Source organism: Berghia stephanieae, chromosome 1 (genome assembly GCF_034508935.2).
Source record: "Berghia stephanieae isolate SIO BIC M18660-M18661 chromosome 1, UCSD_Bste_1.3, whole genome shotgun sequence".
Taxonomy (NCBI): Eukaryota; Metazoa; Mollusca; class Gastropoda; order Nudibranchia; family Aeolidiidae; genus Berghia; species Berghia stephanieae.
In genome coordinates this window covers 65,815,934-65,840,774 of record NC_088360.1, presented here as the reverse complement: position 1 = coordinate 65,840,774, position 24,841 = coordinate 65,815,934, and the positions used below count along the sequence as shown (strand labels likewise).

At 36.7% G+C, this 24,841-nt stretch overlaps 1 protein-coding gene across 1 annotated transcript; it reads right to left on the bottom strand.

The window, feature by feature from the left end:
- Positions 1-6,946: 6,946 nt before the first annotated feature.
- LOC144977467 (zinc finger BED domain-containing protein 5-like) lies at positions 6,947-7,993 on the bottom strand. The gene has a single exon (XM_078922760.1). The coding sequence runs from the start codon at positions 7,991-7,993 to the stop codon at positions 6,947-6,949; it is 1,047 nt and encodes a 348-aa protein (XP_078778886.1).
- Positions 7,994-24,841: the final 16,848 nt, after the last annotated feature.

The window sequence follows — 24,841 nt, the reverse complement described above, 5'->3', positions numbered from 1 at the left end:
ATTTTCCGCTGAATTTGCCTTGTCAAACATTTCCCTCAAAACCACAAAATCACCACTATGTCTTATGTCATATTTTGACACCTGTGCAATAGTCTCGTGAAATTTAGTGACGGTCCCGTTTTTATGACGTTGGGCCAGAGTGAATGGCACCAGATGTCACAATTGACACAGACGACCAGTGGTGTTCTTTGATTAGCTAGTTGATGGTTGAAGGGAAGGGGAGGGACACATCCCTCTCTCTCTCTCTCTCTCTCTCTCTCTCTCTCTCTCTCTCTCTCTCTCTCTCTCCTCTCTCTCTCTCTCTCTCTCCTCTCTCTCTCCTCTCTCTCTCTCTCTCTCTCTCTCTCTCTCTCTCTCTCTCTCTCTCTCTCTTTTCCTCTTTCCCTCTTTCCCTTTGCCTTTCTTTCCATTTCTCTTTTCTTCTTTTTTTTTTTGGATATAGAACTAAGATCAATTCATAAATTATTCTGGTAGAGAAGTCTCCCGCCCCCCCCCCCTCTCTCTCTCTCTCTCTCTCCTCTCTCTCTCCTCTCTCTCTCCTCCCTCTCTCTCTCTTTATTTCTTTCTCAACCATCCATTAAATCATCTGGTTATACAGAGATAATACAATAGCCTAGAATAAAGCAATGGTGATTGGCTTAGTTTATTCTTCTTTCTTTTTACCTTTTGACTATGGCTTTGAATTTTTGAGATTCTTGGGTTGTATTTATAAGCTGAATAAGCACTACAGGGATGCCACTTTTCCGGTTTTAGCCGGAAATCCGGTTTTTTTACCACCAGCCGGTTTTAATCCGGAACCTCTGGTTTTTGTCCGTCGTCACTATTCCAATAAAAAAAAAAAAAAAAATTTTTAAAGAAGAAAAAAATCGAGATTTGAGCCGGAACTTTTTCGCCGGGTGAATAATTTGGGCTGTCACCGCCGGTCGAATATTTGGGCACCTAAATGGTAGTTTATCTATGCCCATCCCCATCACAATTCCTCCTTTTTAAAAAAAAAATTTTGATAAATAAACAGTGATTTTGAGAATTTCTCAGAAATTTTCCGCTGAATTTGCCGTGTCAAACATTTCCCTCAAAACCACAAAATCACCATTATGTCTTATGTCATATTTGACACCAGTGCAATAGTCTCGCGAAATTTAGTGACGGTCCCGTTTTTATGACGTCGGGCCAGACTGAATGGCACCAGATGTCACAATTGACACAGACGACCAGTGGTGTTCTTTGATTAGCAAGTTGATGGTTGAAGGGAAGGGGAGGGACAAATATCTCTCTCTCTCTCTCTCTCTCTCTCTCTCTCTCTCTCTCTCTCTCTCTCCTCTCTCTCTCTCTCTCTCTCTCCTCTCTCTCTCTCTCCCTCTCTCTCTCTCTCTCTCTCTCTCTCTCTCTCTCTCTCTCTCTCTCCATCCATTAAATCTTTACAAGAACTAAATTTATGTTTTATGATAAGAATGGATTTATACTAGTAATAGAAATATTACATAATACCAATACAAAACTATGTTCCTGTTATTTTTACACTTTGCTTGCGTTTGACCGATAGACGGAGAAACTTTCCTCCTTTTTGACAAATTGCTATTATTATCACTGAAAAAAAAAAACACTCACCAAAACCACTATATCATCTCTACCACCACTACTATTACAACCACCACCACATCATCATCCCGACCAACACTACGACTACAAATAACACCACATCATCCCTCCCACCAGTACTACTACAACTACCAGCACATCGTCATTCCTACCACAACTGTTACAACCACCACCACACAATTATCTCTAAAAGACCACCACTACTACAACCACCACCACATCATCATCTCTAAGACCACTACTACTACTACTACTACTACTACTACTACAATCACCACCACATCATCATCCCTACCACCACTCCTACTACAACCACCACCACACCATCATCCCTACCACCACTACTACTACAACTACCACTACATCATCATTCCTACCACAGCTACTACAACCACCACCATACAATCATCCATACGACCAGTACTACTATAATCACTACCACATCATCCCTACCACCACTACTACTACAACCACCACCATCATCATCCCTACCACCACTACTACTACAACCACCACCATCATCATCCCTACAACAACCCCCAAATTTAATTACACTTTCAACTTTTGAAATTCTCCGAGTCGTGTCAGAAATTGCTGCGAGACAAATTTTGGATCGAATCTCAGTGAATTTGAGTGAAGTTTAAATGTATAGGTTATAGTTGCATTGGTGGGTCATGATCTTCACAATGAAAAATTTTCTCCTTTTATGTGACCAGTCATTCTCACCCCTGATAGCTATTGATATTAATTTGTCTATAATTTGTTTTTAGCACCTTATTTTATCAATTTGAAAACTGTTAAATCTCCTTTCTTTTGTGTGTTATTTGCTCTCAATTGCAATAATAAGTACTGAAACAATATTCCATATTTGATATTTTTCAAATCCCTACAAAGTCCTTGACGTTGATTTGTATCTCGTCCGCCCAAGTTTTCAGGCTTTTTTAAATTTGCCCGGTGGCATCCCTGGCACTAGGTTTCGGTAAAAAATAAAAGATATTGTAGCCTGCTTTATAAAGTATAAATCAAAACAAAACAACACTTTCTGGCCTTTTATTTGAATAACATTGTAGGCCTTTAACATGTGGAAAGGAAGAATTCATTAAATGTTTACAAAAAATAAATTTTTATGTTTAGTGATAAGAATGGATTTATACTAGTAATAGTAATATATTACATAATACCAATATAAAACGATGTTCCTGTCATTTTTACACTTTGCTTGCGTTTGACCGATAGGCGGAGACATTATCCTCCTTTTTGACAAATTGCTATTATTATCACTGAATAAAAAACACTCACCAAAACCACTACATCATCTCTATCACCACTACTATTACAACCACCACCACATCATCATCCCTACCATCACTACTACTACAAATAACACCACATCATCCCTACCACCCGTACAACTACAACTTCCACCACATCATCATTCCTACCACCACTACTACTACAACCACCATCACATCATCTTCTCTAAGACCACTACTTCTACTACTACTACTACAATCACCACCACATCATCATCCCTACCACCACTCCTACTACAACCACCACCACACCATCATCCCTAGCACTACTACTACTACAAATAACACCACATCATCCTTACCACCACTACTACTACAACTACCACCACATCATCAACCCTACTACCACTACTACAACCACCACCACACCATCATCCCTAGCACCACTACTACTACAAATAATACCACATCATCCCTACCACCACTACTACTATAACTACCACTACATCATCATTCCTACCACAACTACTACAACCACCACCACACAATCATCCATACGACCAGTACTACTATAATCACTACCACATCATCCCTAACACCACTACTACTACAACCACCACCACATCATCATCCCTGGGTGGGGATCCTGACCTCCCATAGCGGGCAGGGAGGTACATACTGTGTCTTCTATCCCCTTATATCTGTTATCCAACATGCTTTCTGTCTTTGTCTCGGAATGAGATTACTTGGTTTTGTCCTGGCACTGGCCGGAATCCTAGCTGGGAGGGAAACAGTCAAATGCATAGTTATTGTTTTGGGAGATGATATTTTTTTCCTTGTAAATCATCTCTCTGTTATGTATTATTATTATATTTATTTTGAATGTATAATGTAAGCATTTGAGTGTATTCCTCTTTGCTGGATTTTGTGCTTGTGTCCAGATGAGACTTATAGGTGATCTCAAACTAAGTACATTGGTGGTATGCTCTTGGAATCTACATCTGATCCCTATTTGTTCTCAGTTCCCCTTTGTCTTACTTTATCTTGGGTGCTTTAATTGTAATTCTATAACTTTTTACTATCCCATTTTCTTCCTTTTTACTGGCACTGATATAACCTAAATGTGTTGCAAGCGCCGTAAAACCCTTAAAAACAAAAAAAACAAACATCATCATCCCTACTACAACCACCAAATGTAATTACACTTTCAACTTTTGAAATTCTCCGAGTCGTGTCAGAAATTGCTGTGAGACAAATTTTGGATCGCATCTCAGTGAATTTGAGTAAAGTTCAAATTTATAGGTTATGGTTGCATGGGTGGGTCATGATCTTCACAATGAAAAATGTTCTCCTTTTATGTGACCAGTCATTCTCATCCCTGATAGCTATTGATATTAATTTGTCTATATTTTGTTTTCAGCACCTTATTTTATCAATTTGAAAACTGTTAGCTCTCCTTTCTTTTGTGTGTTATTTGCTCTCAATTGCAATAATAAGTACTGAAACAATATTCCAAATTTGACATTTTTCAAATCCCTACAAAGCCCTTGACGTTGATTTGTATCTCGTCCGCGCAAGTTTTCAGGCTTTTTTTTAATTTGCCTGGTGGCATCCCTGGTATTATTGTTTTGGAATTGACTCTTATTTGTTTTCACCAAATTGTACATACTGTACAAAATATAAAATATGCTTTGGTGAATTTATGTAAGGATTTGTGTAAATATTAATGCAAGAATGGATGTAAAGTTGGTGTTGTTGAGGAACTGTATTTTAATGAGCAATAGTTATTTGATTGTGAAACCAGTTCAGGTTCTTTGATTTTACATATTTACTCCAGTTTTAAGTTCGATTTCATAATAGTTATTATATTATTTCTATCCTAATTTTGTTAAATGGAATTCACTTCATCAGTGCATAATTTGCTAAAATTTGAGCAGCTTATGTGACAATAGATTTGACTCCAGAGAATCAAGTAGTCTTTTTTTTTTTCTGTTTGTTTATGTATAAGGAAAAAGATATCAATTCCTTTTTGGTGATGATTTATGAATGATAAATGTACAAAAATATGTAAGAAAGTATAAGTCTTATTTTCATATTTTGCATGGAAAGTTCAAATAAGATGGTGCCAACGGTCGTTTTTGTCCCATTGAAAACAAAATGCATGTATATTAACTTATTTTTAAAAACTGGCTGGATTTATTTTATTTTATTATGTTATTTTTTTTGTATCATTCCCCTTGTCAAAAAATGAGAAGTTAACAGCACTAATAGCTGATTCTTTGTCCACACTTTTTCGATGCTTTGAGAAGCTCTTTATCGAATTGTAAGGTGGCACTTACTGTGTCTTCTAAACCCCTATATCTGTTTTCCAACTTGATTTCTGTCTTTGTCTTGGTTTTGTCCTGGACCTGGCTGGAATCTTCGTCTTGGAGGGAAACAGCCAAATATATAGTTATAGTTTTGTAAGGTAATATTTGTTTCATTGTAAACTTTCTCTATCTCTCTCTCTCTCTCTCTCTCTCTCTCTCTCTCTCTCTCTCTCTCTCTCTCTCTCTCTCTCTCTCTCTCTCTCTCTCTCTCTCTCTCTCTCTCTCTCTTATATTATAACATATGATGATTGTGAACATTGGGGTCCTGTGCTTGTAGCTGGATGAGACTTTTTGGTGATGACAAACTAAGTACATTGATTGTGTGTTCTTGGAATCTGCATCTATTCCCTATTTGAACCATTTCCAGACCTGCCACTTCACGAAAAAGGAAATCAGTATGACATTGTAAAAAAATAAGTATCTGGGGGAAAAAAATCAGTATGAGACGTAAAATTATCCAATGGTTGGGCTACTCACCTAATTCTGCAACAGTTGTGATGACAATGACATGATGCGCTAGACATAGATCGTCTACATATGTTGGTCCTTGAGATGTGAATTAATCCTTTTCCGTTATCTGAATATCAAATAAAATGTAACTGTTTGTTCCCCCTCTCTCTCTACCACCAAATAATATTGCGAGTAGTTCAGTCCTTCACATGTCTCTTTCTCCCACCACCATAAAGTAATATTGCGACAATAGTTCAATAGAAATACTAAAACAAATTCACTGATAAAGTTATAAAAAGATGTGTCTATTTACAATCAACTACATGAACACTCCACCATACCTCCCTGCTATAAACTTTGATTGTTTTAAAAGCAATTTCTTTTTGATCAGCTGATCAGAAGGACAGAATGAATAGCAACACTCTGCTCTCGACAACATTTTTGTTTTAACTTGCAGAATATCTGTCAGAAGATCCCGAGACATGCTGGCTCTCTGTTCTGTCTTATTTTTCCTGACAAGAGAAAAAATCTGTTCTGAATCTGCTTTACTGTGAGGCAGAACACACAAACCTTTCATGAAGTGAGCTAGGGCTTCATATCTATGGTCAGCATCTACCTCCATTTTTCCTATCCGAGACCACAGCACATCCACCCTCATCTTTAAGTCCAGTCCCACCAAACCATCCACCTGGAATTTCCCAAACTCCTTCTCTAACCTCTCCATATCACCACCCAACACCAAACACGGAAATCTTGTTGCCCAGTACCTGATGGACTCCATTTTCTTTTTCAGCCTCATACAGGGGTCCAAAACTTCAGCATGGTTCAGGGCTTCATGCTGCATTGGAAGACTTGAAAAAACATACTGAAGAGCAGTGGAGTAAAAGTTCCTCGTGTCCTCAAAAAATTTTGTCACTTCCTTGTCTGACATGAGTTTTAGATCAAGATAATTTCTTGTACCATCACCAATCATCATGTCCTCTCTATCCTTTTGCCTGCTCCTCCTGCTGTGCTCAATGGAATAGATGTCCTCCGCTTTGGCTATAGCCTCAGGCTTTATGAAGGCAATGAGGATATCCGTGGCAACATCGTGAAGGCGTTTCTGTAAGATGTGAACTGTCGGCTCCTCACGTTGAAGCAGCAAGTTAGCATTTACAAACATAGGGAGGGAATATTTGAGAAAATTTAGATAGGCTTTTGAAGTGCTGTTTGAAAAAAAAAAACAAGAATTCTTTTCAGCCGGTCTGTTGACTTGCTCCCCAAAACGTCCTCATTTTAAAAAAATGCAAACAGAGCATCCCACTGCTCCAGAAGTCGCTCCACGCATTGAAGAGAAAGCCATCTGGTTGGGCCATGTTTAAGGATTTTACGGAGAGCCGTGCCAGTTATTCTCTGAAATACCTGCAGAGATTTCATCCTCTTTGTGCTGTTCTCCAGATAATGAAAAACATCAATCAAAGCCTCCTCCACATTTGAATTTAACTTACTGGCACCTTTCTTAGCAGCAATGTGCAGGAGATGACAGGGACAGCCTTGGATATGAACATTTTTATTTTGTTTTAAAACAAATGCCATAACCCCCTTCTCTTTGCCTAACATGACATTGGCATTGTCACTGCCGAAACTTATACAATTATCCCAAGACAATCCAGCTGCCTTCAATTCAGTATCCAAGGCCATGAAAATATTTTCCCCAGTAGAACCACCATTTGGGGTAGCCACAGACAATACATCCGTGACAACTTTTTCTGCAGACTCGTCGAAATATCGCACGACTAAGGGGTTAAGTTGTTCACTCCCCTTATCATTACTGCCGTCGGTGGAGAGAGAGAAAGGTTGACGGTCTAATTTAGTAACTAAAGTCTTCTTATAATCACTTGATATTTCTGACACTAATTGTCTAGCTTTAGTGCGTCCACATCTGAACTTTTTAGCGATGTCGCTATCAGGGAACATGTTCCTAAACAACTCTCCAGCATGGTCCGCTGTGGCAAGAGGCAAGTTGTGCTCCACTAAGAAATTCGCGAACATTAACTCTGCCTTCCTTACTTTGTCCTCCTCGTTTGATTTTTTGTTACCAAACATCGACGTAATAGATCGGGTCGAAGCACTGGATTTGGCACACGTCACATGTTTAGGAGTCTTAATGTGTCTCTCCAGGTCTGATCTAGCGCCACAAGCAATCTTAATATCGGCATCACAGAAAGTGCAAAAAGCGTACTCCTCACCTTTTTTAGACGCTGTTATAAAACTCCATGTTTTGGAATATTCTTCACAAAATTTCTGGACGACTCTACGCACTTTGGACGGAGGAGCTGCCATCTTTTCTTTCTACTACGATCTATCTAGTCCTAGTCTAGTTAAGTCGATCTAATTTTGAAATGCACAATACTAGACTAATACAAGCACACGATAAAATAAGTGTCTCAGAATCCAGATAACAAGAATAAATTAAAATAAAGCACTAAAATAAAACAGCTCCAGAATTCAAACAAGTAAGGTGATGGAATGACGATTGACCACGCTAGATTAATTACAATAGATATGAGGCAAAATTAATTACAAAATCCAATTCAAGAGAAAAATATATAACGCAGCGCACAGTAGGTAGTTTGAGCTAGAAATGATTACATTTTTCATCTTTCGCATTAATTTAACTTGATGCGACGCTTCTGACGCGTCTGGTAAAATTATTTAAATTAATTAGCATAGAGGTCGAAGCATAAGAAACGATATTTATTAAGAAAACATAAGGCTTTAATAGCCTCCTTACCTTTTTGGTCGATCCCAAGTGTCACAATTTGACACTTGTCACTCAAACTAACCAAAGCGTCACCACCCCCCCCCCCCCCCCCCCCCCCTTATTTTTCCCCAACACCCAAAATGGCACGCACAACGCCAATCTGGCAATCGGACTACTAACTTATTTAAAGATGGTGGCACTTGGTAACGAGTCAGAAGCCAGGGACCGCGGTGGTTTACCAGTACAGCTCGCTGTCGCTTCACAAAGGAAATGAAAACTAAATAACGCGCCGTGTGTGTTTTCTATCTGTGTGAGGGCATCACAAAGAGGCTCGCTACGTCATGTGATCTATCGAGGTATCGCGGGACGGGTCAAAGTTCACGAGACTTGAAAATTTTAACGTGCAACGTAAAGCACAAAGTAAACGTAAAAGAGAGGGGTGGAGGGCTGCGGGCCCTTGGTCACTTGGTGAAATCGGTACGATCGGCATGCAGATCGGGAAATCGGTACTATCGGCAAGTAAATCGGGAAATCGGTAAATACGAAAAAAAGGTCGGTATGATACCGATTAATCGGTATGAACGGCAGGTCTGCATTCCCCTTTATCTTACTATTTCTCGTGTGCTTTCAATCTGTAATTTTTTGACTAAATTTTCTTCTTTTTTACTGGTGCTGAAATGATTTAAATATGTCGCAAGCACCATAAAACCCTTTTAAAACACAACAAGCTATTTTTGCAGAATGGAGTTATTTTTAGCCCCCATTGTGTGCATGGATGTCACAAGCTGTGTCTTTTTTTTTTTTTCCCTTGGTGGGGTTCCTGACCTCCCATAGTGGGCAGGGGGCTACATACTGTGTCTTCTATCCCCTTATGTCTGTTTTCCAACATGCTTTCTGTCTTTGTCTTGGAATGAGATTACTTGGCTTTATCCTGGCCCTAGCTGGGAGGGAAACAGTCAAATGCTTAGTTATTGTTTTGGGATATGATATTTTTTTTCCTTGTAAATCATCTCTCTGTTATGTATTATTATATTTGTTATTTTGAATGTGTAATGTAAGCATTTGAGTGTATTCCTCTTTGTTGGATTTTGTGCTTGTGTCCGGATGAGACTTATAGGTGATCTCAAACTAAGTACATTGGTAGTATGCTCTTGGAATCTACATCTGATTCCTATTTGTTCCCAGTTCCCCTATGTCTTACTTTTTCTTGGGTGCTTTAATTGTAATTCTAGAAATTTTTACTATCCGATTTTATATATATAACCTAAATGTGTTGCAAGCGCCGTAAAACCCTTAAAAAACAAAAACATTTTTTACCCCTATATCAGCTTTCCAAATTGCTTTCTGCTTCTGTCTTGGAATGGGATTACTTGGTTTTGTTTTGGCATTGGCTAGGAGGGAAACAGTTAGTGTTAGTTATAGTTTTAGGAATTGATATTTTTTTCCTTATAAAAAAGAGATCTCTATTATGTACCATTATCTGGGTGGGGATCCTGACCTCTCATAATGGGCAGGGAGGTACATGCTGTGTCTTCTATCCCCCCATACCCGTTTTCCAATTGTTTCATGTCGTTGTCTTGGTATAAGATTACTTAGTTTTGTCCTGACCCTGGCTGGAGTCCTTGGCTTGGAGGGAAACAGTCGAATGTATAGTTATAGTTTTGGGAGATGATATTTTTTTCCTTGTAAATCATCTCTCTGTTATGCATTGTATTATGTTTAGTTTACATATTATATTACATGATTTGTAAACATTTGAGTGTATTCCTCTTAGTTGGGACCTGTGCTTGTGTCTGGATGAGACTTTTAGGTGATCTCAAGACTAAGTACTTTGACGGTGTGCTCTTGGAATCTACATCTGTTCCCTATTTGAACCAATTCCCCTTTGTCTTACCTTTTCTTGGGTGCTTTAATTGTAATTCTAGAAATTTTTGCTATCCCTTTTTCTTCCGCTTTATTGGCGCAGATATGACCTTAATGTGTTGCAAGCGCCGTAAAACCCTTAAAAACAATGTACCATTATATTTTTGTTTTGAATATAGAAGAATTATAATCAGACAATAATCAATGAATGATACGTAAAAGGGATGTACATTAATTGTCATTGCTATTTGAAACTTTGTCTTGGGATGAGATTACTTGGTTTTGTCCTTGCTTTTGCAGGAGTCCTTTGCTTAGAGGGAAGCAGTCAAATGTATGGGTATAGTTTTGGGAGATGATTTTTAGGGGGAAGGGGGTTGTTTATTTTTATATAAACCATTCCCCTTTGTCTTACTTTGTCCCGTCTGCTTTTAATTGTAAATCTATAATTTTTGACTATCCCATTTCTTCCTTTTTCACTGGCGCTGAAATGACCTAAATGTGTTGCAAATCATCCACATATAAGGAATGCCAATTTAAAAAATAATATTTCAAGCTATTCCAAGCAAACATTTATTTTTGAAATAGAAGAGGAATGGATTCTGTTCTTCGTAAAACATATTCTTTTAAGATACATGTAGTCTAATTGCTAAGGAAAAGGTGATAATGGAAAGGCTTGGATCAGAACAGTACTGTGTTGTTCCCATCCGAAGCCTTTCCATTATTACCTTTTCCTTAGTGTTTTCACGATCCCAGGTTTTAGGCAGCCCCCACCGCTCTCTAATTTTCCCATCCCATGTAGTCTAATTGTACCCCACAAAAAAAGAATAAAGTTGATTTATTTTTTATATTATGATGATTGTTTGTACCATTTAATGATTTCTCAAAATATGTTAAATTATTTCTCTCACCTTTTGAAAAAGAACAAATCGAGTCAAGTTTCCTTCAACACACATTTTCAATGTTTCTTGGTTACCATTTTAATTTTTTTTTTAATGAATGATCTTTAACCAATTAACTGTCGTATTCTGGAAAACGCGTACTTAAAAATTTGGCCAGAAAACTTGTCCTTCTAATATCGATTGATTTAAATGACACACATCTTGGCAAAAAACTCTCAACCCTAGAACTTTGCAAAGTCCCAGGTTTCAGAGTTATTGCCAAAATGAGGGTCATTTAAATCGATCAATATTTGAAGGCTGAGTTTTCTAGCCAAATTTTTAAATACAAGTTTTTCTAGATATGATATGATTAAAAAAGAACAGGGTCCACATAACTTTGCCAAACAAGTCCATAAAACTGACCATTTGTATCTTTCAAGAAAGTTGTTCTTACACTCCCTTCTTCACGTTTTGGTAGATGTGTATTTTTTGTTTATAAGAGACATACATTGGCATTACGAGTGAAATGTCGATAACGCATAATGTAAATGGATGTATAGATTGATAACCATTAAGCAATTAATGTATCTGAGAAAAGGCATTCGTGATATAATTATGCCTTTCAGCTTTTATTTATAGATGACTTGTGTTTTAAAGAAAAAGTGTATGTATATAATAATAATAATATGATGGATTTGCATCATTGTAAATAGTATTGTATACAAGAATTCGATTTGTTTCCCTGCTCATTTTGTGCAATTTATGTATATTCTTGTGGGGGCTCCGGATGCAGCAAGCATGAAATAAAAATGTTTTTAAAATCATTATACCAAAGCTTATTTTTTACTCAACCTCGTACCCTAATTCCGAATAGGGTTACACATGAAGAATCCCGTTACTGTCAACTGTCAAGAAGGTTAAATTATTTATCTTGTTTTTTGAAAAGTCACTGCAGGGTGGGGTTTTTTATCTCCCAATACTGCTTGCACGGCCAAACTGCCCATCATCAATTTAGTGCTAATTATCGTTTTTACAGTATTGGATCTCCGTTGTACACATTTTCATGGGCCAGGATTGGCCGCATTGGGTTACAAACCCATTTGAGTGTGTTCCTCTAAGTGGAGACCTGTGCTTGTGTCTGGATGAGACTTTTAGTTGATCTCAAAGTACACTTATAGTGTGCTCTTGTAATCTACTTCTTTTTCCCATTTGAACCCTTCCCCTTTATCTTAGTTTTTCTCTTGCGCTTTTAATTGTAATTCTGTGTTAGTTTTTCTCTTGTGCTTTTAATTGTAATTCTGTGTTAGTTTTTCTCTTGTGCTTTAAATTGTAATTCTATGTTAGTTTTTCTCTTATGCTTTTAATTGTAATTCTGTGTTAGTTTTTCTCTTGTGCTTTTAATTGTAATTCTATGATTTCTTTTTTAACTATCCCATTTTCTTCCTTTTTACTGGTGCTGAAATTACCTAAATGCGTCACCAGCGCCTTATAACCCAAACAAACAAATCACTTTTTTACATCTTTTTATCTGCTATGTTTGAGAATATTTGGATTTGCCTCAGTCCTCGCTTAGGTCCTTCACCTGAAAGGCAAAATGGGGGAAGTCAGATGTACACTTCTGTGTTGGATGATAATTTTCTCTTGAATGATCTCTCTATTTTTGTAATTAGTAGTAATTTATCAATATTAGTATGATCATTGTGAGTTTTCCTATGCAGTTGAGTACATTAGTACATTCCTTTTGGTTGTGCTGTGTCATTATCAGGGTAGGAATTTGGACCAACCAAATGTACGGTTTTGTTGTTTTATCTTCTTCCGCCAATGAACATGTAATTTATTTTCGGGGGTGTGGTTTTTCGACCTCTATTGACGGGCATGGCAGTCCCCCTTGCTGTGGCCTCTATCCTCCTGTATCTTTTTTTTCGAGGTTACTTTCCGTCTTTACCAGGTAGTGACAATATGTACTTTGTTTTGTCCTAGTCCTGGCTGTAGTCCTTATCTGAGGGGGAAACATTCGAATGTATGTGGCTTCTCCACCAGTAAGAGGAGACACTGGGTGGTAGCAAATCAGCTTCGGTCGAGAACCTGCCAAAATCGCTTCATCAGTGGGGACTTTCCACCTGCCCAACATGTACCCGTGTGGGAACAGCAGAGCATCTAGTTGAATGGTGTGTTGTGACGAAGCTTCCGGGCGGGTTTGCGACGGTGCACGAGTGCGGTTAAGAATTTGCAGATTGGGTCGATCGTCATAACAAGTAGTGTGAGCACCAGTAGAAGCTGCCCGTAGCTGGCATAGTGGCACTTGCTGTGTCTTCTATCCCCTTATAACTGATTTCCAATTTGCTTTCTGTCTTTGTCGTGGAATGAGATTACTCGGTTTTGCCTTGGCCGTAGTGCTAGGCTGGGAAAGAAACAGTCAAATGTATGGTTATTGTCTTGGGAGATATTTGTTTTCCTTGTAAATCATCTCTCTGTTATGTACTGTTATATTTGTTATTTTGAATGTATAATGTAAGCATTTGAGTGTATTCCTCTTAGTGGGATCTTGTGCTGGTGTCTGGGTGAGACATTTAGGTGATCTCAAACTTTGATGGTGTGCTCTTGGAATCTACATCTGTTCCCTATTTGAACCACTCCCCTTTGTCTTACTTTTTCCTCATGTCCTTAAATTGTACATCTAGAATCTTTTTACTATCCAATTTTCTTCCTTTTTACTGGCGCTGATATGACCTAAATGTGTTGCAAGCGCCGTCTTGGAGTGAGATTATCCTTTCCCTTGGCTGGGAGGAAACAAAGTCAAGTGTATAGTTTTGGAAAATATATTTTTTAATGTAAATCCCTGAGTGGGGATCCTGACCTCCCATAGCGGGCAGGGGGGGTCCATACTGGGTCTTCTATCCCCCATGTCTGTTTTCCAACATGCTTTCTGTCTTTGTCTTGGAATGAGAATACTTGGTTTTGTCCTGGCCCTGGACGGAGTCCTTGGCTGGGAGGGAAACAGTCGAATGTATAGTTACAGTTTTGGGAGATGATATTTTTCCTTGTAAATCATCTCTCTGTTATGTACTGTTATTCTTTTCATGTTTAACATACGATTTGTAAACATTTGAGTGTATTCCTCTGCTTGTGTCTGGGTGAGACTTTTAGGTGATCTCAAACTGAGTTCTTTGATAATGTGCTCTTGGAATCTGCATCTGTTTCCTATTTGAACAAATTCCCCTTTGTCTTACCTTTTCTTGGGTGCTTTAATTGTAATTCTAGAACTTATTACTATCCCATTTTCTTCCTTTTTACTGGCGCTGATATGACCTTAATGTGTTGCAATCGCCGTAAAACTCGTAAAGACGAAAAAGTTATGTATTATTATATTTGTTGTATTGAATGTATGATGTAAGCATTTGATCGTGTTCCTCTTTGTGGGATGAGACTTTTAGGTGATCTCAAACACTGTGGGCATTGATAGTATGCTCTTGGTATCTACATGTTCCCTATTTGAACCATTCCCCTTTGTTTTACTTTTCATGTGTGCTTTCTGGGTGGGGTTATTGATTTCCCATATTGATCAGGGAGGTACATACTGTGTCTTTTATCCCCCTATATCTGTTTTCCAACTTGCTTTCTGTCTATGTCTTGGAATGAGATTACTTGGTTTTGTCCTGGCCCTGGCTGGGAGGGAAACAGTCAAATGTGTTAGTTGTGGGAGGTATTTTTTCTTCCTTGTAAACCATTTTTCTTTTATGCACTGAATTATTTTTCCTTTTACATATACTAGTAAAAAGTCCACAATTTCGCGGGGAAAGAACTATTTTCATTCGATATTGCCATAATCATTTTCTTGATTAGCTTGATTACGATTAGATGCACATTTTACTCGATGTGCTTGTCGTCGCTGCCATGCTTTATTCGGCATGATTTTAGTTTATCAGTCAGTAGATATCAATATCAATAAGTCGCGAGTCTTTACCACGCTTTACTTGGGAGTGCTTTGCACTAGCTTCAATACTTCACAAATTAAAATGGCGGCCGAGAATCAAAACAATGGTCAAATTAGGAAATTTTAAACTTTCACAAATCTATCACGGTTTGTTCTAGAGTTTTTAAAACGCTTTTATATGATTACAAATTGAATAAATAAACGCCTGACAAAAGATCAACGGTGAAAATAGAAATTGAATTAATACTGGGGATGTAGGAGCTTTCGGAATGTCTCCCCTTTACTTATGTGAGGTCAGATGAAAATCTGAAGCGGACGCGAAAAATATCAAGTCCCCGAATCTGTCTACTTTTGGTTTGTTCGGGCTAGAAGCTAGACATCGATGGCATAAAAACGACAGTAATATCAGCAGTAATATGAGTTGATGTTGTTAATCGGTGAAACATGTTTAAAATTTCTGTAAATCCGAATACCGTCATGTGATCAAGTGAATTATATCACTATGAATGCCACGATTTGCTGAAAAAATGCCAATCTGACAGTTCCTAGCAAACAAACATAACCCCCTTCTCTCTCTCCCGCCCCCCCCCCCCCCCCCCCCCCATTGCTCAGGAATTTCTCTACTTGATGGACACCCCCCCCCCCCACCCCTTTTTTTCTTCCACGCAACCACATTCCATAACACACACGCACACATATAAACATACCCGCAATGAGAACACACTACTACATAACAACACTGATCACCGCTAAATCAACACAACGGAAGTAAGGACTCTACTGGACAGATATAGTTGACGGTGTGGCCATGAGATGTTAGTGTCTTCGGTAAATTTTTTATGATATCTGTTTGACTTAACGAACTTTCAAACTGACTTTAAATTATAAAAGGAAATCAAGTTATCTGTTTATCTATCTGTAAAAAAATACATTTCTATTTTTCAAATCTGTCAGAGTTGTGCGCCGTATCAATTTGTTTATTGACTCAAATAAGCACTGTTCTCCACAAGGCTGTATTTTTAAAAGAAAGTATATGATTTGTAAACAATTTAGTGTGTTCCTCTTGGTGGGGACCTGTTCTTGTGTCTGGATGAGATATTTTGTGATCTCAAACTAAGTACACTGATAGTGTACTCTTGGAATCTACATCTGTTCCCTATTTAAACCAATTTCCCTTTGTCTTTCTTATTCTTGGGTGCTTTGATTTGTAATTACAGAACTTTTTACTACCCATTTTCTTCTTTTTTACTGGCGCTGGTATGACCTAAAAATGTTGCAAGCACTGTATATCCCTTAAAAGCAAAACAAACAAAACTAGAATTATTTATTTTACCAGTCCATCCTTCCTTTTTGGATCTAGAATTATTTGACTATCCCATTTCCTTCTTTGTTCTGGCGTTGAAATGGCCGAAATCTGTCGCAAGCGCCGAAAAAAACCCAATAATAACAAACAAAACAAAACTAAGTATTTTAATAGATGCTGTTGACTGAAAATAAAATAAATTTGTCTCGAATCCGGGTGGAATTTCTGCTCCACAAAGCAATAATTGGGTAGACAAGGTCTAATAAATCTGATTAAAAATACTTTACAATCAACCACTGTCCTATGAAAAGGGTAGCAAGCATTCATTATTTTCTAACAAAATCGTACAAACACCGAGATTTACTCCAGTTCCATAGTCCTTAGGACCCTGAAGTATTACATTCTTAAAACAACATTATTGACTTATTGAGAGCTTTCACTAAGATGAGGGTCATTTTAATCGATCGATATTTGAAGTAAGCTTTTCTGGTCACAATTTTAATACAATTTTTAGAGTACGCCTGTCTGAATACAGCTATTATTATATCTTTTTTTTTTAAACCAAAGTCATCAACGCCTCTTCTTTTATTACTTTGTCTCTCTTTGTCTATTTCCCACTTTCAATTCTTTTATTATTAATATAGATCATGGAATTGGAGGGGAGGTGGCTCGTAATAGCCGTAAAGAATATTATTATGTTGAATTTCCTCCCTTACTACAAAAGTACGCCCCTCCCCCCCCCCTCTCTCTCTCTCTCTCTCTCTCTCTCTCTCTCTCTCTCTCTCTCTCTCTCTCTCTCTCTCTCTCTTAATCTATTTTTATTCCGGTAAACAGGATCTGAAACCGAAATTGGAAATTCCCATAATGTTGAGCTAAGGAAGACGTATACATGCAGGTCTGACATCCGAACCCCCTTTTAGTTTAATAATGGACACTATTTTGCGTTATATTTAGAGATTTCCATGAATTCGATACCAATATATCATATTATTATACCCCTCAACCTCAAAAAATGTTTTCACGTCTATATTTGGTTTGTTTTTGTTTTTGTTTTTTGGTTATGTTTTGGGGGGGGGGGGGGGGTGGGGGGGGGGGGGGGGGGGGTTGCTGGGGTTTGTTTGGTTTTTTTTTTTTTTTTTTGTTTTGTTTTGTTTTTTGTTTGGGGGGGGGGGGGAGTTTAAAAAAATCTTTTTTCGTATTTAAAAAAAAAATGTTTATATGTGAGATAATTTTAAGGTATTTTAGTTTTGTTTGTTTTTAAAGATCTTATTTGAGTGGTTTTACCCTTATCTCGTGATCATGTAAAGGGTCTTTTCGAAAACATTGTCCGAGTAAAGCTTGATCTCATGCATAACATTTCCGTTTATGATGCAGTCACGGAAATTCCCGGATAGAATACCGTAATCGGGGAGTGGCCTGTTTATTATTCAATACTATGTTATTCTAACACCTCTATAGATAGTTCGAAGATGACGTCACTCATGTCTTTGTTGTTGTTTTTTGCCATCCGCGTTTATGAGTAATGTGTTGGTCCGTTATACTTCCGGATGGCAATGTTATGAGCTTCTTAGCCAAGCGCATACTATCTATTACCGGTTATGATAAATATAGATAAGGAAAATCTATGATAATCACCGTAACCAGGATGTGACCTGATTATTTGAAAACATAGTCTTCATCGCCCTGTACAATCGTTTAGATCGATCTTCTTCTTCTTCTTCTTCTTCTTCTTCTTCTTCTTCTTCTACTACTACTACTACTACTACTACTACTACTACTACTACTACTACTACTACTACTACTACTACTACTACTACTACTACTACTACTCTTACTTTTACGGGATCTGTTGGCTGTCAGATAAAAAGTTATATTGTACTTAGTTTACATTTTCATTACTAACTTCATGACCATATGTTTAAGACGCTAACAAAACAGCTTCGCTACTTTCCTGATATATTTTTGACAGCACAAAAGATTTTACGGCATTTTAAGGCCATATGAACTGTTTTGTCGTTTTGTTTTTTGCATTTTTGTTTTGTTGTTTTCTTTTTTTTTTTTTTTTTTTTTTGTTTTTTGTTTGGGGGGGGGGGGGGGTGATTGGGGTTGTTTGTTTTAGTTTTGTTCTGTTTCGTTTTTTATTGTTGTTAGGTTTTTTTTAGCATTCTTTATCAGCATTTGGATATATTTACTGAGTCAAGTATTGGGATCCCCCCACCCAACTCATCCACGACGTCCAATTTCTGTCTTCCTGTCGGGAATTTAGGATGTTTGTAAAGGGGAAACAAATTCTTTTATTTGCTTAGGAAATCCAAGATTAAAATTACTTTTTCATCATCATCATCATGTGTGTGTGTGTGTGTGTGTGTGTGTGTGTGTGTGTGTGTGTGTGGTCAGATACATACCATAATATTATGATCTCTTGGGTGAGTATGCCCGCTTGGAAATTCCGGATCTATTAATAATCTCGTATTATTACAGCCAGCCCTATTCTAATGCAATGAATATTGGCAGCGGTGCATAAAAACATGGAGACCTCATATTAAGATCCGTCTCGAACCCATTTCAAAACATATTTATTTTTAGAACCTTACAAATAATAAGCATGACTCAAGAAACTTGCTTCCGCTTGCTAATGTATCTCGGGCATTACTAACTTGTTTGCTTTCGTTGAAGAACAATGACAACTTGACTTTTGTACCTGTCGTAGATGATGATGTTAATAATAATAATAATAATGATAATAATAATAATAATAATAATAATAAATAATAATAATATAATGACTAATGACAATGATAATAATAATAATAATAATAATAATAATAATAATAATAATAATAATAATAATATAATAATAATAATAATAATAATAATAATAATAGTACTAGTACTAATGATAATTTAATATAATCCGGGTAACTTCGAACACTTTTCAACAAGATACATACAACAAGATCAAGGTTACTAGACCATACACACAGCTAATTTTTGTAACAGTTTTCATAAAAAGCCCCTTCGGTTAATATTACCGTATCATTTTTTTAAAAACCCATACGTAGGCGCGTAATTTTGACGCTAAACCTATCTCAATTTAATTGTATTGTTTGAGATCTCTTTATAAGTGATTCATGAAATCATGATTGAATGATCACATCCTTCTTATCGCTTATGGAGAGTCCCTTAATTGAGCCAATGAAGCAACGTAAAATGTTTTATCTCAAGCCTTGTATGTTATTGTAACATGTTTACGAGGGCGCCCACGCAGTGGGGAGTTATTTATTTATCTATTGAAAAATAAAATCCCCAAGGGCTAGGGTTCAGTTTTGCCATACAATGAGAAAACAGCTTTGTCAATTTGGCCAAATGAGTTCCTTCAAGTGTTGATATGTAATGATAACTCGCAACCTGTCAACTATTCTTGTACCTTAGCCTTATAGTCAGTCCGTCACTGGATGTGGGATCACACAGTGGCTACGATCACACCCGTGTGATGCAGTATCAAATCACGTTTTTGACTATGTATTTTGCATATAATATTATATTTGGCATCTCATTTTAAATCTTCTTCTTCTTAGTTCCATGCCTGGTCCAGGCTTCGGATACTGCATGAATTATCTCTCTCCATTCCTCCCTGCTTTTTCAAACAGCTCTTGGATTGTTAGGTTGTTGAAGCCCTTCAGTTGGTCTATGAGTGTTTTTCTTTGTCTCCCCCGGACGCGGTTACCAGGTATTTTTCCACAACTTGCCAGGTATTCATTCTTATCTTTCCTTACTATGTGTCCGAAAAAGGATAGTTGTCGATCCGCTATTAAGGGCAATAGTTTCCTTTGTTGGTATGTTTGTTTTAGCACTTCTTCGTTCGTTTTGTGTGCAGTATACGCAGGGACGGCTGGTAATAATGGGCAGGGTGGGCAAATACCAGCCTGTTTTTTCAAGTTATATTCTGTATTACCAGGTCCGAAATAATCAAATTTAAATTAGATAATTTCAAAAGTTACTACTTAAACTTGATACTTCGTACTGAAATCAATTTGTGTGTATCTTTGATAGATTGCGAATCACCATGCACCCCGTAATGCATAAACCAGGATGCGCTCCTGTTCTTTTTATCACTCCCACCCCCCCCCCCCCCCCCACCACTCCACTCCACTCCGCCCACATCGTCATCTCATCGTCACGTCGCCTGACGGTGATTTTGCTGTCTGGCCTCTCTAGTACTAGGTCGGGCTAATTCAAATGAGCCCACCTTATTAACCAGTGTACACTAAATAGAGATTTTGGCAAACTAACTTTTTCTTATTTATTGCCTTACTTGTGCTGAGAAGGTTCCAGTATTGAATTAAATTTATTAATTTACTAATATTATATCAATTTAGTATTAGTTTGTGTTGTTTTAATATATTTGTTTATCCATTTAAATTATTTCTTTTTTTTTTCCCCTCGTTTTCTTTAGTGTTTCTCAAAACTCATTTATTTAAATTGTTTTCTTATTTGTTTGTTGTTGTTGTTGTTGTTTTTTGTTGTTGTTTTTTGTTTTGTTTTTTAACAAATTAATTTGTTAATTCTTTTTTTTTTATTATTCTTAAAGTAATTACCGCAGTATTTTTATTGCCAGACTAAATAATTTTGCAAAACAATGTATTTTCTATTGTATTCCCTCTAATAAAACAAAACACTTTTATTCAAAAGTCACGACTAAATAAATATATAAAATACAACCACCATTTTGGTTTTCTCAACAATTGAATTAGTATACGAGAAATACTCTTCTGAGTAATGAGATAGTTGAATTCTAAGTTATAGAGGAAATAAATACCTTTAAAGGAAGGGTGGGCAGATTCCGTACTTGCCCGTCCTGAAGCTAATACACACATAAGATGGTTCGCGATGAAGAGGCGGGAAGCAAGGGATTGGTTGGGTAAGGAGCAAAGATAACACGGTAATTATTGTGACGATAGTCAAACGAATACATGAGGAGAGATTGGTAACATTATTTTGTCTTAATTATATTGTATGAAGTATTGGCGAAAGCCTAATATTAAATAAACGTTGTTTTTGTTTGTCTTATTTTGACTATGGAACTGATACTGATACTTGTCATAGCAGACCTGCCTACTTTAGATAGGAAAATAAAAATCGTAGTTTTCAGGGCTAATAAAATCGTAGATATTTTAACTACCCTTTAAAAAAATCACCGGAATTTTCGTCTGTTTTGATAGATATCAAATTTTAAAAAACGAGAAAAAATAATTGGAAACGTAATAATGATGGTGATGGTGGTATAGTGGTAGCGGTGGTGGTAGTAGTAATGATGATGGTAATATTATTATTATTATTATTATTATTATTATTATTATTATTATTATTATTATTATTATTATTATTATTATTATTATTATTATTATTATTATTATTATTATTATTATTATTATTATTATTATTATTGTTATTATTATTATTATTATTATTATTATTATTATTATTATTATTATTATTATTATTATTATTATTATTATTATTATTATTATTATTATACATCATTGTTATTATTATTGTACGTATTGGTGGTATTACTATTGTTGTATTTTTTTTTTGGTGGTTATTAATGGTATCAGTTTATTGTTTGGTCCCATTTGCCATTATTTTCCACTTTCATGTATGTGGTCATCAAATTGTATGATTAATTGGCGAAAGCCTAAGATTGAATAAATTTTGTAATATCGTATGGTAACCATCATTGTCGACGACATCGTCGTTGTCATCATAATCATCATCATCATCATCATCATCATCATCATCATCATCATCATCATCATCATTAACAACAACAACAACAACAACACACAATATTAACAACAAGTACAACAATAGCAATAAAAACAATATCAACATCATCATACAATTTCCGTCATCGTCTCCACAACTATCATTCTAACCAACAGCACCACCAAAACCACTACCATAATTACCCCTCACCGCCTCGTCTTCCTCCTCCTCCTCCACCACCACCATCACCGCTACCACTATTCCAACCACTACCACCACCGGCACAATCATTCTGACCACCAAGACAGCAGTAAAAATTATGCAATTTGAGCTCTGAATGAAACTCGAGTCATATCGCTGTTGTTGCTTCTCCATGAAAACTTTAAGGTTACTACGTACTACTGAAAACCAGAAATATGTAAAAGCAATATTAATATCGCCGTTGAGGGATTAAAGCATCTCTTTAATTTTTCGAGTGAAGGAAATGGACTTGTATTGTCAAGGTGTTGTCGCATTATGTCTCGTCGCTTTATTTTTTAGTTGTATTCTCTTTCGTGATTCATTTTTGATTACGTTTGGAAGAATTAAAATCTACTGGTATTGTCATTTCATTGTGAATGTGATTATTGGTGGTTGAAATATTTTTTGTTTAAAGGCGAAAAAAAAAATCAAAAAATTTTTTTATTAAAAAAAAAAAACAAAAAAATAAAAAATAAAAAATATATATTATATATATATATATATATATATATATATATATATTATATATATATATATATAATATATATATATATGACCGAATCCTCTTTGCCCCACCACTGTAAATAGGCTAGAACCGCCACTGAGTATACGATATTCTTTGCATCCTTCTCAAACACCACATTTCAAAAGCTTCAATGTTCTTTTGTGTTTCTGCATTTGTAGTCCAGCTTTCGCATCCGTATAACAAGATTGGCCACACGTAGCACTTCAAGACTCGGAATCTAATCCCGAACGACATCTGTTTGTTTTTCAAAATGTTTCCGAGGTCCATGAAGGCCTGTTTGGCTTGAGTTATTCTCGCTCGTATGTCTCGGTTACATCTTCCATCTGTTGTCAATATTGAACCTAGGTATTTAAAACTTTCTACGTTGGTAAGTTGCTCGCCGTGAATCGTTATATTGCAGGTGTTGTTGTTTTCGGGGTTTTTCTGTATTACCATGCATTCCGTTTTGGTGATATTCACTTCCATTCCCTTGGCTTCACTATCTACTACCACTTTGTCAACAATCTTTTGAAGTTGGATTTCTGATGTTGCAACGAGCACCGTATCGTCTGCGTATCTTATATTATTTATGTTGTGACCTCCTACTTTTATTCCCTCCATATTAGTTATGCCCCTCATGATTGTTTCTTGGTATAGATTAAACAGATCTGGTGAGGCAACACACCCTTGACGGACTCCTTTCTTAATAGGAATGGAATTTCCTGTAGAGTTTCCGATTTTGATAGATGCCTGCTGGGTGTAGTATAATGTTTGCATGAGTCTGAGGTCTTTCTCATCAGCGCCAATGGAGTGCAGTTGTTTTAGTATTTCTTCGTGGCGTACTCTATCAAAAGCTTTTTTGTAGTCGACAAAACAGAGGTATAGTGGGGTCTGAACCTGTATAGCTCTTTCACTTAAAACAGGGAGGAGGTATATTGCTTTCCTTGTCCCTCTGTCAGGTTGGAATCCATATTGTTCTTCTGCGATTTCGGGGTTAATCTTATTCCTTAACCTGTTGATAATTATACGCAACAGTATTTTGTTGATGTGGCTTATTAAACTTATAGTTCTAAAATTTTCGCATCTGACTGCACCTGCTTTCTTTGGTATTGCTATGAAAATAGAGTTACAGAGATCTTCTGGAATTTTCCCAGTGTTGTATATATTGTTGAATAATATGTGAAGTTCATCAATTGCTAGATCTCTTAGGCTTTTTAATACCTCTACAGATATTTCATCAGGGCCTGTTGCTTTAACATCCCTCATTCGTTCCATGGCATGTTCAATTTCACTTTTGGTGATTTTTGGTCCGCTTAATGGTTCTTTGAATTTCAGTGGTGGTTCATTTCTATTTGGATCATTGGACAGTTCGCCTATGTATTCTACCCATCGGCTTTCTAATTGTTGTTCTTCAAATAGCAGTTCCCCTTGTTTGTTCTGGATACAACTTCCTGCTGCTTTGCTTTTCCTTTTCCCTGATAGTCCTTTTATTCTTTGGTGAGCTTGTTGGGGGTTGGGTTTGTATTTTCTTTCGATTTCGCAGCATTTCCAGTCTAGATAGTTCTCGTGTGCCTCGATACATTTGGATTTAATGTGGTTGTTCAATGTTTGGTATTCTGCAGACTCTCTGTTGCATTTTCGTCTTTCTTCAAATAGATTTAGAATTTCATTTGTCATCCATTCCTTTTTGCTGTTTATTTGAGCTATTGGTAAATGCTTTTCTGCAGTTGCTTTGACACACTTTTGGAATATATCAAATTGTTTTTCACATTTTTCGTTATCAGGTTCACTTTGGCTTTGTATCATGAGTGCACTTTCAAATTCTTCTCTCATTTTTGTTTGTATGCCATTGTCTTTGCATAACCTGTAATCCCTCTTTATTCTACCAGCTGTTCTCTGAATAGCTTTAAACTTTATCCTTACTGTACAAACAAC

Excerpts from the sequence above, each read along its gene's own strand:
- LOC144977467 (XM_078922760.1), bottom strand. The coding sequence starts at position 7,993 with ATGGCAGCTCCTCCGTCCAAAGTGCGTAGAGTCGTCCAGAAATTTTGT.